This window comes from Lithobates pipiens, unplaced genomic scaffold, assembly GCF_037356315.1.
Source record: "Lithobates pipiens isolate NorthernLeopardFrog02 unplaced genomic scaffold, aLitPip1_a1.2 Scaffold_18, whole genome shotgun sequence".
Classification (NCBI taxonomy): Eukaryota; Metazoa; Chordata; class Amphibia; order Anura; family Ranidae; genus Lithobates; species Lithobates pipiens.
In genome coordinates, this window is record NW_027507758.1 from 638,582,900 (window position 1) to 638,600,869 (window position 17,970).

General features: G+C 44.0%; 2 protein-coding genes across 2 annotated transcripts in view; one reads left to right on the forward strand and one right to left on the reverse strand.

Annotated features, from left to right (window-relative positions):
- The window catches only part of LOC143986898 (uncharacterized), a 1,277,526-nt gene that overhangs the window by 1,056,556 nt on the left and 203,000 nt on the right, over window positions 1-17,970 (forward strand). The gene's annotated exons all lie outside the window — the stretch shown is intronic.
- LOC143989571 (uncharacterized) lies at window positions 5,106-16,415 on the reverse strand. The gene is made up of 8 exons (XM_077489756.1): window positions 16,284-16,415; window positions 15,949-16,083; window positions 15,737-15,860; window positions 15,525-15,622; window positions 15,223-15,435; window positions 14,522-14,728; window positions 14,260-14,401; window positions 5,106-7,154 (listed from the first exon to the last, which is right to left on the reverse strand). Exons 1-8 carry the CDS (start codon window positions 16,377-16,379, stop codon window positions 6,070-6,072), a joined length of 2,100 nt encoding a protein of 699 aa, XP_077345882.1. The 5' UTR covers window positions 16,380-16,415; the 3' UTR covers window positions 5,106-6,069.

Sequence of the window (17,970 nt, forward strand, 5' to 3'; positions counted from 1 at the left end):
CTGGCATCAGCCCCGAGTCTTTACCAAAGTACTGGCTCTAGTATTGGCGTTGCTGCGACAACACGGGATCGCGATCGTGGGTTACCTAGACGATCTCCTCCTGAGGGCATCTTCCGCCTCAGAATTAGAGGAGGATGTGGCGATCACCATGCAGACTCTGCGAGAATTTGGGTGGCTGTTGAACCTAAGGAAGTCGGTGGTTGTACCGACCCAACGTCTGGAGTACCTGGGTTTACTATTGGACTCCAGGGAAGCGAGGGTCTTTCTCCCCTCAGACAAATTGCAAACTCTCAGATCTGCGGTCAAACTACTGATGAACCACAAGTGGTCGTCGCTCCGCTTCTGCATGCGAGTGCTGGGGCTCATGGTAGCCTCTTTCGAGGCAGTACCTTATGCCCAGTTCCACACCAGAGTCCTGCGGAAGGAGATTTTGACAAAATGGGACAAATTTCCATTGTCCCTGGATCGACAGATCCAGGTGAGCCAGCCAGTCAGGGACTCTCTGATCTGGTGGTTGAGGTCCCCGGTAATTCAGTCCAGAAAATCCTTCCTTCCTCTGAAATGGACAGTGATCACTACGGACGCCAGTCTATCAGGCTGGCGTGGAGTGATGGGGATTCAGTCGGCTCAGGGCCTCTGGTCGACGGACGAATCCAAGTTGCTGATCAATCTGCTCGAATTGAGAGTGATCAGGCTGTGCCTCCACACATGGTCGACATGTCTTCAAGGCTGTCTGACCAGGACACAGTCAGACAACGCCACGGGGGAACAAGAAGCTCAGCCGCTGCTTAGGAGGTCACTCACATACTTCAGTGGGCAGAGCGACACGTTCCGGCCCTATCAGCCATTTACATCCTGGGGGTGGAAAATTGGCAGGTGGACTATCTGAGTCGACAGATGCTGGACCCAGGAGAACCGGAAGGTACCGTGATTCGTGTCCAGGACAAGAGATCCGTGGGCAGACGCGCTAGTGGCTCCATGGGATCAGTACCAGCTGATCTACGCCTTTCCTCCGCTAAAACTGTTGCCACGCCTGCTGCGCAGAGTGGAAGCTGAGGGAACCCCGGTGATCCTGGTGGCCCCAGATTGGCCTCAGCTGCCCTGGTGCGTCTGGTGGCAGATGCTCCCTGGCGGCTGCCGCTGCGAGAGGACCTCCTATGTCAAGGTCCAATCTTTCACCCTGCTTTACCATTGCTGGCTTTAACAGCATGGCTGTTGAGAGCCAGGTGCTGAGGAATCGGGGTCTGTCGGACTGGGTGATTCCAACTATGTTGAGGGCCCGGAAATCTTCTTCAAGGAAGATATACCATCGTACCTGGAAGGCCTATATCTCCATGTGTGAGGAGAAAGGGTGGCATCCGTGCTTATTTTCTATATCCAGCATCCTGCTGTTTCTTCAGCAAGGTGTGGACCAGAAGTTGGTGTTGAGCACAAGCGGGGCAAATTTCAGCTCTGGCTGTCTTTTTCAGTGATCCCTGGAGTCTCATTCATTAGTGAGTACCTTTGTTCAGGGGGTACGACATGTAGTCCCTCCGGTGCATCCACCGTTACCTCCGTGGGATTTGAACCTGGTGTTGTCGGCGCTTCAAAAGCCGCTGTGTGAGAATATCAGGGAGATTCCCTTGTTGACCCTTTCACAGAAGGTTGTTTTCCTAGTGGCCATAACATCGGCCAGGAGGGTTTCGGAGTTGGCGGCCTTGTCCTGCAAGTCGCCTTATCTGGTCATCCATAGGGATAAGGTGGTGTTGCGTCCGCAACCGTCCTTTCTACCTAAGGTGGTCTCGGCCTTTCATATCAATGAGGACATTGTGTTACCATTGTTGTGTCCTAAGCCGAAGCACCCCAAAGAGGTGGCCCTTCACGCTCTTAACGTGATTAGGGCTCTAAACGTGTATTTGTGTGCCACAGCTCCCTTTCGGAAGTCAGACTCGCTGTTTGTTTCTGTGGCTGGTCAAAAGAAGGGTATGACGGTCTCGTCTGCCACCATTTCTAGGTGGATCAGACAGATTGTAGTACAAGCCTACGCCTTGAAGGGGCAGGTGCCCCCCTTTCCGGTCACAGCCCACTCTAGAAGGGCAATCGGAACGCCTTCGGCCTTCCGACACCAAGCGTCGGTCGCTCAGGTATGTAAGGTGGCGACCTGGTCATCTGTTCATACGTTTACCAAGTTCTACAAGGTAGATGTTAGTTTATCGGCTGATGCCTGTTTTGGCCGCAAAGTTTGGCAGGCGGCCGTGTAGTTGCAATTCAGATTTTTTTCCCGATTTTTCGATAAAAACGCAGTACTGTTTGTTAATGCACTGTTGCATTACTTCCGCATAAAGTTTGCGGTGTTGGGGATCTTTCCTGTTGAGGATATCCGGTGTGTTTTTCTGTACACTGCGTTTTTTTTGTGGGTTTAGTTTCACTAGTTCCCACTTGCCATGGTGGATGAAGTTTTAATGCTGTTTTTTCCCACCCCTCGTTTGGCACTGCTTGGGGACATCCCATTTAGTTACAGAGAGGAGCTGTGTTGGTCGGTGAATATAAGAGAAAATAGGATTTTTGTACTCACCGTAAAATCCTTTTCTCTGTAATTCACCGAACGACACAGCACCCACCCCTCCTTTTTCCCTATGTTATACTGCTTGTTGACGTACTGAGTCTGCTGGGGCAGCAGGGAGGGTTGTTAGCACAGGGTCCGCCACCCGGGGCGGTACTGAAAGTTCAGTGTATTGTGTTACAATTTTGCCTAATTCTCCTAAAGGCAGGCTAACAAACCCATTTAGTTACAGAGAGGAGCTGTGTTGGTCCGTGAATTACAGAGAAAAGGATTTTATGGTGAGTACAAAAATCCTATTATTTTCCATTTTAAATCAATGTTTGGTTTAATACTGTTAGCTTAAATAACTTTTAGCCTTCAATGTCCACTGTACTCTTAAAGTGCTACTAAACCCACAACAGTAAAATCAGTGTGTTTATGCAGGAAAGCATGCTTGTTATACTCACTGTGGAACCTAAAGGGGTAATCCTCTACATTGTGTATAAAGGTTGTGTGATACTGTCTTCTCTGATCCTCCTCTTCTTTAACTGACTCCAAATTATCTTGTGTTAGAAAAGAGCATTAGAAGTCAGGCTGCACAAGCTCAGTTTGGTGTGTATTGCTAGAGAGTTAGTTTTTTTTTTCTTGGGAAATTGCATGTGATCAGCACAGGGCCAATCAGCACTGTCCAAACAGAGGGTTAGGGGAGAATGAAAACCCCTCTTACAAGCTTTAAGCAGAGACAGATAGAAGTCACAAGACTGCTATATACTGCTGATGAAAAAAGATATTTAGCTGTTTATATTTACTAAAATAATTGCATTTCAATGTTCTATGTACTGTGGGTGACCAGATATAGTGAATGCGGGTTTTGGGTTTAGTAACACTTTAACCTCCCTGGCGGTATGATTAGTTCCAATTTTAGGTGCTGAAAGCGGTACCATTATTTTGCATGGAAATTTGGCGTTTTATATTGTAGTCCTGTAATTCTTAAATCTGTCCAAACCAGAGTCTAGTAGACATCCCGGGTATGATAAAGTTTGAAAAATTAAATCATAAATTATAATATAATAAATAACTATAAATAATTAAGCCAAATAATAATAATATAACAATAATAAAAAATATTCAAGAATGTAATCAAATCAAAAACACTGAAATTTGCTCAGTTGCAGAATTGTCACTGTCATTACTTTCAGTATTTGATGACGGATCTCACCACAAATCGCTATCGCTCAATTCTGCGAGTGATTCTAATTTATTATCGCTGTTTTCTAGCTGGTCTAAAACCATTTTTGATGTAAAGGGACAGTTTTGGTTGCTATGGACAATCTCCAGTTTCCAGGCATAAAGAACAGTTTTTATAATTATAAAACTGCATGCAGGACACTGGACAGAACATTAGGGACAAAGGGGATGTGAAATAATTACATACAGCAATGTAATCTGTAAGATTACATTATACTGTATGTAATATGTGTGCGTTTAACTTTTTGAATTTGGCGCCGTTCTCCGTCCCCGTGCGTCGCAACGCTCGCAGGGAACGGAGCTCAGCTCCGTGATAGATCGAGCGGAGGACGGCTCGCTCGTACAGCGGGGGGGACATTGCTGGATCCAGGGGACAAGGTAAATAAGCTCTCCCTGGATTCAGCGATGCAATCCCGAGTCTGGCTCGGGGTTACAGCTTTTGGTACAAAATTTTCACCCCGAGCCAGAATCGGGAATACCGCCAGGGGGGTTAAGTGCATGACTATGATCTCAGTCATTATATAAAATCATGCCAGACAAAGGAAACAAAGGGGTCTTTTGATCGAAAATTTGTTGGATGAATGTGAAAATCATTCATTCAGCCATTACATATTATACCTGTAATTTAAAGCAGAGTTCTGCCAATTTTTTATTTAAAGTCAGCAGCTACAAATACTGCAGCTCCTGACTTTTAAAATATAGACACTTACCTGTCCAGGGCGCCCGCGATGTCGGCACCTGAAGCTGATCTGTCCCTCAGCTCTCGGGTGGAGGTGCCGTCATCTTCAGTAAGGGAATCAGGAAGTGAGGCTTTGCAGCTTCACAGCCTGGTTCCCTACTGCGCATGCGCGATCCCACTGGACCCTGCTGTCTTCTGGGACCTGTGGAGGATGGGGATGGAGGAGGCGCCGGACATGGCATAGATCCCAGCGGAGCCTGCGGCTATCTATGCCTGGAAGTGGGAGCAAATACCTGGATAGACAGGTATCTGCTCCCCCCTCCCCCCTGAAAGGTGCACAATGTGACACAGGAGGGGGGATTCTGAAAAGTGGAAGTTCCATTTTTGGGTGTAACTCCGCTTTAACACAGCGATTTCCTATGATCTTCAGCTCCATCTAGTGATTATAATGGGGTACATTTCCTAAAAAACATCAATCAGTAAAAATAGCACAATACTGAAATATGGCCACTAAATGGGGCCAAGGAAATTGCTGTATGAAATAAAATACATCCAATATTCATCACAGCTGTTTGAATGCTGGTCAACTATTAAATTTTTTTAAAAAGGGCCTCTAAGTGTTTGTGAAATATCTCACCACAAAATGTACCCAGCCAATGAAAGGTAATGACTCCATTTTTATTTTTATCCTGCTATCAAATTCCAACACGGTACAACACTTCATCCATGTCTTTGGTGATCTCTGATCTCCTTATCAACTGTTTCTTACATGTAGAGATGAGCCCGATGTTCGACTCGAACATCAGGTGTTCGCCGAACAGCGAACATTATGCGGTGCTCGCAGCAAATTCAAAAGCCTCTGAACACCGTTAAAGTCTATGGGACACGAACATGAAAAAACAACAGTGCTAATTTGAAATGCTTATATACAAGTTACCGCCATAAACAGTGTTTGGGGACCCGGATCCTGCCCCAGGGGCCATTATCAATACAAAAAAGTTTTAAAAGTGGCAGTTTTTTCAGAAACAGCGATTTTAATAATGCTTAAAGTGAAACAATAAAAATGAAATATTCCTTTAAATATTGTGCCCGGAGGTGTCCTTAATATGCCTGTAAAGTAGCACATCTTTCCCGTGTTTAGAACCTTACTGAAGCAAAATTACATTTCTAAAGGAAAAATCAACACCACCCAGGCATGATATTTAAAGAAATATTCAATTTTTATTGTTTCACTTTAAGCATTATTAAAATTACTGCTCCCAAAAAACTGACTTTTTTTGATACATGTCCCCTGGGGCAGGACCCAGGTCCCCAAACACTTTTCATGACAATAACTTGGATATAAGCCTTTAAAATGAGCACTATTGATTTGTCATGTTAGTTTTCCATAGACTTTAACTGTGTTTGCAGTACAAAAATGTGCCTGTTCTGGGGGGTGTTCCAGCCATGGAGTATATCTGAGGCGTATATCAGGGTGTGCTTCTTCCCCACATGAGAGCTGTGATGTCCAGCAACATTCATATAGAAGACATTTCCCACACTCAAGGCACTAATACACCTCGAGGGTTGTGTGGGATCCCTGATGTACAGGAGGACAGGACTTCAGTGAGGAACAATTCCTTCACTCAGGATAGGAATGCGGCTTCTCCCCTGTGTGAGATCTCTGATGTCTGTTAAGGGTGGACGTCTGTGAAAAACTTTTCCCACACTCATGACAGGAATACGGCTTCTCCCCCGTGTGAGATCTCTGATGAATTTGAAGAATGGACTTATGTGAAAAACTTTTCCCACACTCAGAACAGGAATACATCATCATCTCCCCTGTGTGAGATTTTTGATGACTTTGAAGACTGGACTTACGTGAAAAACATTTCTCACACTCAGAACAGGAATACATCATCATCTCCCCTGTGTGAGATCTCCGATGAGATTGAAGACTGAACTTATGTGAAAAACATTTCCCGCACTCAGAACAGGAATACATCTTCTCTCCAGTGTGGGCTCTCAGATGAGTTTGAAGAGTGGACATATGTGAAAAGCATTTCCCGCACTCAGAACAAGGATACGGCTTCTCCCCTGTGTGAGATCTCTGATGAGTTTGAAGAATGGACTTATGTAAAAAACATTTCCCACACTCAGAACAGGAATGCATTTTCTCCCCCGTGTGAGATCTCTGATGACTTCGAAGACTGGATTTATGTGAAAAACATTTCCCGCACTCAGAACAGGAATACACATTTTCTTCAGTGTGAGATCTCTGATGTCTGTAAAGAGTGGACGTCTGTGAAAAACTTTTTCCACACTCAGGACAGGAATATGGCTTCTCCCCTGTGTGAGATCTCTGATGTGTTTCAAGTATAACCTTATGTGAAAAACATTTCCCACACTCAGGACAGGAATATGGCTTCTGCATAGTGTGAGATCCCTTATGCCTATAAAGTTTTGATTTAGAATGGAAACATTTCCCACACTCCGTACAGGAAAACTTCTTATCTGTTGGAAGGACGGCACCATCCCTCACAGTCTGAGGTTCCTCAGGATAAGAGGAATACGATGGTCCATCTACACTGTGTGGTGCCGGATGGACATTTGAGGTAGTTGGGTTTTCTCCTGGACTATACTGTGTGATGTCCTCATCTTCTACTTTACAGTCTGGAGACAAAGTGAGACAATCCTCTGAGGTTTTCCTCATCTCCCGTCCATCTACTAAAATAGAAATACAAAGATTATTACTAGACATGAGCTGATTGGTTCCCCTAAACCAGGACTCCGCCCACATCAGGCAGCTTTGTCTCTGAGGATCTTACAATTCCCCCCTCAAGGTAACTAGTAAATGGGTCCTCTGATCTCCTACCAGATCATTTCTTTATTCATGGGCCTTAGTCAGAGAGTGAGGAAACAACGAGAACTGTCTTTTATAGGAGTGACAGTGATGAGGGGATTATAGGACGAGTGTCCCCTCCCCCTCTATCACTCATTGCCATCTTCCCAACACAAGAAGTCCTGCACTTCCTTATTTAGTCCATGATTTAGTCATGAATAACAGCGGGGCTGAGCCCCACCAGAGGTCAGAGAGTGAGGATGGGGGGAGAACAACCAAAATGAAGACTGGACTGATCCTGAAGACCCCCATCATTGGGTTATTGACTCCTCCCTCATTATCACTTTCTGTTTAAGGTTCCAAAGTCTGAGGATGTTATCACATTATTATCACCATGTAAAAGTCTGTGCTCCAATCACATCATCAGATATAAAATGTCCAGCTGGTAGAAAAGAGAATACATATTATGTTTATATATAGTAGAGGGGAGAGAACAGAAGTCAGGAATATGTAATGTACAACATATTGTATAAGATAGGACTCTATAGTATCAGAATGATGTAAATGTACAACTTATGCCATGTACACACGAGCGTAATGTCCGACAGAAAAAGTCAGACGGGAGCTTTTCATCGTATATTCCAATCGTGTGTATGCCCCATCTGACTTTTTATGTCAAAATTTCTGACGGACCTAGACATAGAACATGTTCTAAATATTTCCAATGGAACCAATTCCTATCGGGAAAACCGCTCATCTGTATGCTGTTCCAACGTACCAAAAACTACGCATGCTCTGAAGCAAGTGAGACAGAAGCACTCGTGTGGTAAAAGTAGCGTTCATAATGGAGCTAGCACATTGCTCACACAGCAAATTCTGTGATCTTTTAATGCAGCGCATTCTTTTCTTCTTTTAATGCTAGAATAATGAAGTTGTTTTGCTGCTCATATTCACACAGAGTTCTCACAAACTTATTTCTTGATTATTTCTCCTGATCTCATGAATACAATTAAATTTTTAAAAACCCAATCTCCATAATAATGTTTAGAATTCATTTTTATAGTCTTTTTTTAAAAAAAAATTTATTTCATCAAGATATCATTTTTTTGGATTATTTAAAAATGATTTTCTAGTTATCTCCATATATAATTTTATTTTTTGTGTGTCAAGTTACCACAATAACATAATTATCTTGTATTTTTTAGTAACCTCAAGGAGGTTGGTGTCCCTTGTTAATTTGACATTGTCTTTGTTGTCATATGGCTGAACCAGGGTATTGACATGATGAAAAGGCAAAACAATTGCTTGGGAGCCCCCTGGGTAACATGGGGGGTTTGGTCTCAATGCTGAATCCTGGATTAATCCTGGATTAGGGATATTGGGATGTTTGTTGTACTGATTTTGCTTATGGTATTACTTTTATATGCCTGTTTCAAGTTTATGTGCATGAGTTTCTGAGGTACTTGACCTTCCGACCCAGCTACAGCTAATAGAATATATCTTAACTTTTACTATGGTCACCGGGATGAGTATGTCACAATGAGAAGAAGTAAGTCATGTTCATGATTTGATTTCATGACTTAAAGAGGGGATTGTTGTGATATGGCTGAACCAGATTGACTCCATCTTTATAAGTTCATATAACATTAACTTGGGTTAACATATTAGTTAGTTTAAACGCAGTTTTATTCTGTACTGTCTAAATAAAGAAATTGTGTCACAATATGTCTGGGGCACAGAACTCATGACTGTGACTCATGAAAGCAGATGACATAATTAATGATATGTAACGTACACCTCTGTATTAATCACACCCATGTTCTATGCAATGATTGGCTGATAATGGTGCATATAAATTGTAGACCCGTCCAGAATAAACTAGACAACCCCTGAACACCAATCTTGACTCATCTCTTCTTGTGTTCAGCAAGATGTTGTCTCCTTAGTCTGCAGTGCTAAGTAAAGGGTTTCGCGAGTATGGTAATTGCCGTAATTATACCTAGCTGGTCTTTGTCAGGTATATAGAAATACCATTTTAATCGCAACAGTCTTTTAGAAATGTACCTACTCACAAACAGAAAAGCTGTAGAAAAACACATAGGCAAGTATTTTCAGAAAATAAAATCTCCATTTATTCTGGTTAACAAAATAAACAGGAAGGCAATGCTGGAGAAACTTTGGGAATTTGCAAAGCATTTTGGCCCCCAGGGCACACATCAACTCTGTGGAAAATAAAATTGGTAGCTTGAGGAGTCCATATAATTTGGAGAACAATCTATTCCAGGAATCCCAGAGGTTAGGACCAGCAGCAGATTACATATCTGTCCCCAGGCTGTAGTACTACACCAGCCTGCGTCTTCTGTCAGACCAGACTGAAGCCAGATCACTTTCTTCTCTTCACTGAAGCCTTCCCTCCACGCTTCCCTGCACCCTTTCCTGCAGCGTTCCTTGGAGGCTGTGGCTCTGGTGGTGGACTTGTGGCATGAGGAGGAGGATGGGCAAGCTCATATACGTGGCTGTTCTCACTCAGCTGGCCCCTCAACCCCTTTTGAAGGGCCTCACCAATTATTTCCTCACAGAGGTGGCGTGGTCCTCCTCCAATTTCAACAATCTTGTGGCTAGATAGCAGCCATAGGCCTCTTCAGCATTGGGGTGGCTTTTGAGGACATCACTTGCTTCCCTAATGAGGCCCAGTGCTGCCTCCTCTGTCATCGTCCCCTTCCTGGGCCTTTTTGTTGTAAGGCAGAGGGGAGGCACCTGGGATTGGGTGAAGCTCCTACTGGGCCCACCCACCTCCTGGCTGTCAGTGGGCCTGCTCTCCTCCTAGCTGAGCTCATCCTGTGTATAAAAAAGGGACATAGTTTTAGTTTTTGCTTCATCAATCACACGCAATTTTCAGCTTGTGACTTGCAAATTGAATGTTAATAAATAGAAAAGACTATCATTTTGACCCCAGCATTTTTCATTCTTCTCACAAACATTTTTGGCCACTACTGTCTATTGATATGTAAATCTCTTTGTTTTAAATCATTCATTTGTTATCAATTAGAACATCTAGTTAACATCATTAATATTAGGACAATAAATATGTCTAAAAATAATATACCTGGCTCCAGCTGGGTGCATCCACTTCTTCCAGGATGGAAGGCCCAGGTTGTTCCTAGTCAGCCTCTGCTGAGGTTGAGGGAAGGCTGCAGGGAAGGGTAGAAAGAGATTCCCTGGCTTTAGTCTGATTGTCCAGAAATCGCAGTTTGTTGAAGTACCACAGCCTGGGTACATACACTTGCGCTGCTGTTGCTCCTGATCGGAGTGATTTCTGGATCTGATTATGCTCCTACTTATACATGTTCCTAAAGATCCCAATTTTCTTTTCCAAGAACACGATGGTTGCCCCTGGAACCTGAGTCTTCACAAATTCCAGAAGTTTCTCCAGCGTCCTTAAAGTGGTTGTAAACTTGCATACTAGATCATTATGCCTTTGCCTTGCAGGGTGTGTTTTTTTTATTTTTTTCCCTTTACTTCCTCTTTAAGCCAGCAAAATGGTCTGGTCTGAAAGTGGTTAAAAGCCAAATTTGGAAGATGCCCAAGGTGTGTCAACATGTGCTATCTGCCATTTGGGGATATCAATGTAGGTGTTTTGTGGGTGCAACCACTTCCTAGTAACTGTAGTAAGTGAGATGACGGGGTTGCACCCCCAAAACACATCCATTGACCCCCCCCCCATGATGGGAGATAGCACATGTTGACATTAGGCATGGGATCAGGAGGGAAAGACCCATTTTGACTCCCAAATAGTGTGCATCTTCAAAATTTGTCTTTTACAGGGGTGACATCACCCCATCTGATGAACGCAATATCAAGACATTTTTGACATGCTATAATGTCTGATATTGCCTTCAGTTTTTCTACATTGAACTTTGTAAGTTCCAGAGTTTGGTATGCTATGTTTCTAAACATGCGTGTTTATACCAAAAAAAAAAAAAAGAGATGTAAAAAAAAACTTGAGAAAAAAAATATTTGAACTCAGAATTTTATAAAGCACACATGTGAATGTGCAGAGAGTAAAAACTTTGCTAATCAACAATGTGTGGTTTCTTCTTTCAATGCTTTTTTATTTATTTTTTTAGTAAAAAAAATTAACACATTGTCTACCATAGCAATGGGCCCCCTACCTGTAAAATAATTTTGACATTTCTGCCGAACTTCACGGGCGCTTTGGGGTGCCAAGCCAGAATGGCCAGTATCCAGGCCCATCAGGGGATTCTCAGAAAGTCCAGCCTCAGGCCCAACTGAGGCAATATCATTTTGGGCATTTTTCCTTAAAAAATTGTGCAATATGCAGCAGGATAAGATAATGTGGTTGATTTTTTTCCTTTTCATATGAATTGCTGTCAGAAATAGGGGGAACCGGCTGGCCATTATCCCAAAGGTATTCTCAACAACTCTTCTCGCTCTGGCCAGCTGGTATTTAAAAACCCTCCTCTCCGCAGTGAGGGTCCTTTGGGGGAATGGCCTCATCAGGTAGTTGCCCAGACCGAACGCTTCATCAGCAATAAAGACGAACGGGAGTCCTTCCACGTTGTCCGCATCAGGTGGCAATGGCAGGCCACCAGTCTGGAGACGTTGGTAAAACTCTGTCTGGGCAAAGACTTTTCTTCCCCACATCCACATAGAGGAACTCATAGTGTGCCGACACCACCGCCATTAACACTGCACTATTAAACCCCTTATAGTTTTAAATAATAAGACCCTGAACGGGGTTATGGCACGATGTGGATGTGCTTCCCATCTATAGCCCCTCCACAGTTGGGAAAGTTCCAGCGGTCGGCAAAATGGGATGCCACAGTCTGCCATTCCTATGGCGTTGAAGAAAACTGTGGAGTCAAAACAGAAAAAAAAAAAAAGATAAGTACCTTTGCACATAACATTGCAAGCAGATTAGACACAAACATTCTTTGCTGACATCAGTATAACATTTATTTGAGGGAGTATTTCAAGACAAAACTCTAAGGTCCACTTATCAGATTTCTCACACACTCCGATGGCCCATTGTAAAAATTTTAGGGGAGGGGGTCAAAAAAAGCCTCTGGCACTCTGGCTGTATTGAAGGACACGCATAACATTTGGACACATTTTAGGGGGTGTTTAGGGTAAAGCACCACAATGGAGCTGACAAAATATATTGTTAAGGGACTAAGCTATAGGTGTATGGGCCCAGGATAGCATGCTGGGGAGGTTACTGAAGGCAAATATGCATGTAGGCCAAAAAAGAGCATAAAAAGTTTCCAGCATGAATGAGGATAAAGGGGACATTCACAGCATATTCCAATCATAGTAATTAGGGAATGATGAAATACATACAATACATTAGCAAACATTAAATACATAGAATGTGACATTAAAGGAGAAAACTTACCCTAATATAGTCCTTCTGCAGGACCTGAATGATGGCAGAACAGGTCTCTTGATCCCCAGAGCCTGGGGGGAGATACCTGTAGAGAACTTGAGGTCCTATAGACTTCTCCCAGTCACCAAGTAACGCAAGGTGGTGACGAGCCTTTGCTCCGGAGTGATGGCTTGTCTCATGGAGGTGTCCTGCTTTGTAATATAAGGGGTAAACAAAGCCAACAGATGGTGAAAAACGTGGTCTGTCATCCGGAGAAAATTACTGAAATCATCAGGATTACTCTCTTGGATCTCATGAAGTAAAGGCATACGAGAGAATTGGTCATGCTGGAGTAACAAATTCTTGGTCCATGAACTCCTCCTCGCCATGTTCATGGACTGGGCTTGGATCAAAGTATGAACCCCAACACCAAGCCCCCACACAGCATGAACTGTACGAGTACGTACCCGCAAGATGGTTTCAAAACGGTCGGCTGGTCAGAACAAACTTAACAGAACGCACCAAAGGACAGCAAGGCCTGTGAAGAGCGAGTTGAAAATCAACAACGAGAGGACAAGAACACACTGAAAAACAGATACAAACTAACTGCATGCACTGAAGAACAGATACAAACCCACAAGCACAAACTGAACAGCAGTTCAAACGATCTGAAAAGCACGAATCGTCTCTAACCAAACTTCTACTAACACAAGATTAGCAGAAGGAGCCCAAAGGGTGGTGCACTGGGTATTAAACTTCCTTTTTCTAATCCCGACGTATGTGTTGGACGTCACCGCATTCTTGATGGTCGGACTTTGCTGTGATCGTGTGTATGCAAGACAGTTTCAGCAGAATTTCATCAGAACTCCGTCGGAAAAACCTTCAGAATTTATTCAGATGGGAAAATCGGTCGTGTGTACATGGCAATAGAGTATATAGTGCAGGGGTTAGGAGTATGTAATGTACAACATAGAGTATACCGTGCAGGGGTCAGGAGTATGTAACATGCAATATACAGAACATTTTAAAGTGTAATGATCATTACTCATAAACTTGGTATTTAGTAATCAGTGGAAATGTAAATATTACATGAGACAAGTTGCAGAGGTCCCGCACCGCTGCCTCCCATCTCCTGAGACTGCACTCAGTGACTTGGGTCTGAGACTATACAGACATATCCCTCCACCCAGCACAGCCAGCAGACAGAGCAAGTAACCCTGGGAGAACTGATCTGTCATAGATCCTGTTAGACCCAGGATATGGGGCAGAAGACCCAAAGCCTATACTCCAGGTGCCTAGGTTGAGCAATACCTATGGTGGAAGTCACCATTTCCAGCTGAACCCCATAATTATTATTATACAGAATTTATATAGCGCCAACAGTTTACGCAGCGCTTTACAACATTAGGGCAGACAGTACAATTACAATTCAATACAGTGGGTAATCAGAGAGCATCAACATAGATACCAGAATAGAGGATGGGGAACACAGCTCAGGAAAGTGACCAGGGGATTACAGGCTGATATCACCCAGTCCCCGCCCTACTCTGGACCAATCAGTGAGCAGTATGGGTGGAGGAATGTATTTAGTGTTAATGACCCACCTGTGCTGATCTCTGTAGGAGTGTCCTCCTCTATAAATGTCCCCGTTATTCCATCCTCCTCCATAGACTGCTGATCATCCCTCACATACCTCTCTTCTTCTTCTGCTTTAACCTCAAATTCTTTATTGATTGGATCTCCACTCTAAATCAAGAAAATGAGAGAGAATATCATCTGTAAGATATAAGCTTTATTATTGTGACATCACATAAAAATCCACACATTGTCTCTATAAGTGTGTTTTATAAGCTCCGTCCCACCAACCTTGTAACAGTGGGGGATGGTGTGATCTTCCTGTGTGGAATCCCGGGAATACAGAGGATGGGGACATCTCTCTGGTGGGTTCCTGGTATTTGGTGGCTCCATCATATCCTTGTGTCCTTCTGAAAACTCCTCAGTCACTCCATACTCTTCATCCTCCTCTTTATACTCCTCTTTAACATCAATATTATAATCCCAGAGGGTTCCACTCTGAATACATAATAAAACATTAATTATAACTAGAGATGGGCTGAACACCGAACCCCCCATGCCCTGTTTGGTTTGCACCAGGACTCCCAAACAGAGAAAAAATTCTGACCAAAACGGCAAACCCTATTAAAGTCTATAAGATCCAAACTAGTCTCTGCTAAGTGCCTGAAAACCGCCTCCCATTCACTGTAGTGTGACTTTTCACACTGGGGCAGTGTGCTTGCGGGACGTTGCCAAAAGTCCTGCAAGCAATATCTTTGGGGCAGGTTGAGGGCGCTGTATTTAGTGCTCCCAAAACACCCTGTCCGTTGCAATGAATGGGCAGGGCTTCCAATGCGCTTTGAAAATGGGAGTTTTAAACCTTTTTTTGGAGTTAAAAGCGCCCTGCTTCTGGTGGCCGAAAAGCATTGCAGAAGCGTTGCTTAAACAAGCGGTGATTTCAGTGTGAAAGCAGTCTTAATCAAAACTATTAGTGATTTTTTTTTCTCATCTACCTGATGATGGTGAGGGATGGTGTGACCTTCCTGTGTGGAATCCCAGGAATACAGAGGACGGGGACATCTCTCTGGTGGGTTCCTGTATCTGGAGTCCTGGTACAGATCTTTGTGTTCTTTTAAAATGTCTGACTCCTCCATCACCCCATCCTCATCATCCTCCTCTTTTATCTCTTCTTGAACCTCAAGTTTAGACTCTCTCAGGTTTCCACTCTGAATATATAATAAAAATGACATCAATGGTAACAATGCAGATAATGTACAGATCCTAATGATACTATCAGTGATTGTTCCTCATCTACCTGATGATGGTGGGGGATGGTGTGATCTTCCTGTGTGGAATCCCGGTAATACAGAGGACGGGGACATCTCTCTGGTGGGTTCCCATTACTGGATCCATCTGTAGGAAACACACACACTGACTGAATACATTGTTTCTATGTGTTTATCAGATGATGGGGGATGGGTGGAGCCTCCGTACTGCTCTCTCCTTTACAATAAAGTCTCCTCTTACCCGGTGATGTGAGGGGCGGCTGATTGTCCATCATGACGTCCTTGTAGAGATCCTTGTGTCCTTCTAAATACTCCCACTCCTCCATGGAGAAATAGACAGTGACATCCTGACACCTTATAGGAACCTGACACACACAATGATACAGTCACCATCCAGACACATCCCTTGTCTGTTACTGGATAATGTCCCAGAATTCCCAGAATCCTCCTCACCTCTCCTGTCAAAAGCTCCATCATCTTCTTGGTGACTTGTAGAATCTTCTCCATGTTGTGTCTCTCAGGTTTTAGGGAGTCACATGGAGGCACTGTGATGGTCATATGATCACCTGACTTCAGAAGAGGAAATCTCTGTATTGAGGAACCAATAGGAATATCATGTTAGAATCCCAGAATCCTCCTCACCTCTCCAGTCAGGTCTGTGTTTTATTAATAGAGATAAGAGTGATGTCATGTGACCTCCCAGAATCCTCCTCACCTCTCCGGTCAGGTCTGTGTTTTATTAATAGAGATAAGAGTGATGTCATGTGACCTCCCAGAATCCTCCTCACCTCTCCGGTCAGCAGGTAGATGATCTCCAGGGTGAGGTTTAGTATCTTCTCAGTTATGTGACTCCGGTCCTCCTCCATCCTCATTGGTGCCGTCATTTGATCTATACAGGTCTCCTTGTAGACGGATAACTTTGGGAAATGAAAGTAAAAATTATTTAGATGGTGTTGGGCACATAAAAAAATGGATGTAGATGTGAGGGGGGTAATAGGAGAGTTGCTGTACATTTAACAACTACTCCCCCCCATGGGAACACATTTAGCTTGGCTTGTTTAGTGTCTGCTACATTTTTGAGGTCTGGGACCCTCTTGGCCTGCCGGATAGTAAATTCCCTTTTCTCTGTTGGGTTTGTGTCGTTTTTGAACTGGATATGATTAGTTTTAGATCTGCAGACAAGGAATGATCAATACGATCCTTCCTTTGACTTGTTTGCTCTGAGGCAGTGCTGTGAGGACAATGTCGGGTCATCATGATGTCCAGGAAGGGGAACTTGCTGACTTTTGGCCGGAGTTGTTGGCTAATTAAGATCATTGCCAGAACTCCGGCTGCAAGGCTCCAATCTCCGGCAGCCTGCTAATTGACAGGATTGATATTGCTGTCACTCTGCAGTAAGAGAAGGGATTGGATTGGATAGCAGGGAGATCCTGCTGGTGGACTACAGAACTGTGGGGGAGGAGTCGGTTTTGTTCTCTCCAATAGCAACCCATCTGCCATCTATGCTGATTATAAAGATTTTAACATGTAAGTGTACTATTTGTTTTTATGGAATAAATGACTTCATCATTCTAATGAGGATCTCGCTCTGTCATTTCTTTGTTGTTTGAGCTCCTTGGATCTTCCCGGATCTTTATCTGACAAGCTGCAGGACCCTTGTATGTTGGAATGAACATTTGTCCTCATTATGCTCTTACCATAGACTGCTGTCTGTTGGGCTGGGCCTTGTAGTGCACATTACTGGTGTGTGTGTTTTATTTCAGTGCTGGTAGGAGGACAGCGGGGGGGAGGGGTTTGTTCTCTTGGTCTATTTTGTATCCTGCAATATATTTCTAGAAAGGTGAAATGGTGAGGTGAAGGCTTCCTTCACTTGCTGGCAGAAGATCTTTAAAAGAGAAGTGTGATTTTTGTTCTTTTGTTTTTCAGATTCATGCTTACCTAGGTGGATGCTGCATCTGTTCCCCCGGTGCCTCTTCACTGAGAACCTAATGATCTAACATCTTTGATAGGTCGGTTCTCACAGCTCACCAGGCAGAGAGCTGCTGCCTGTCAGTCGGCAGCTCTCCAATCTGTCCCCCGCGCTCACTGGAGCACCGAGCTGTGGATCGACTGTCTCAGTGGCTCACTGAGAAGCTGAGATGGCCATCAGTCCAGGCACCTGGCGGATCAAGACATCATTGTCGTGATGACGCCGTGCCTGGACTGATTCCGGTGACATCATCAGAGAGCCGACGTCAGCCTGCGCTCTGCTGAAAACAGGTCACAAGAGTGCAAAACGAATTGCACTCATGTGACCCATAGGAGAAGCCCAGCCAAAAGAGCTCAGGCTGGACTTCTCCTTTAAGTAGGTCAGAGAAGTATGTGCAGGTGGGGTGAGAGGACCATCAGAGGCCAACAGCCCCTATGAGCCCTTAAACCCACTTGTACCTCAGAGCAGTGCAGTCTGACTACCCCCTCAGAGCCCCCACAGCTCTA

Excerpts from the sequence above, each read along its gene's own strand:
- LOC143989571 (XM_077489756.1), bottom strand. The coding sequence starts at position 16,379 with ATGACGGCACCAATGAGGATGGAGGAGGACCGGAGTCACATAACTGAG. Across the intron at positions 15,436-15,524 it reads CCATCCCCCACCATCATCAG|AGTGGAAACCTGAGAGAGTC; the intron begins GTAGATGAGGAA and ends TTATATATTCAG. Across the intron at positions 7,155-14,259 it reads TCCTACAGAGATCAGCACAG|TAGATGGACGGGAGATGAGG; the intron begins GTGGGTCATTAA and ends TTTCTATTTTAG.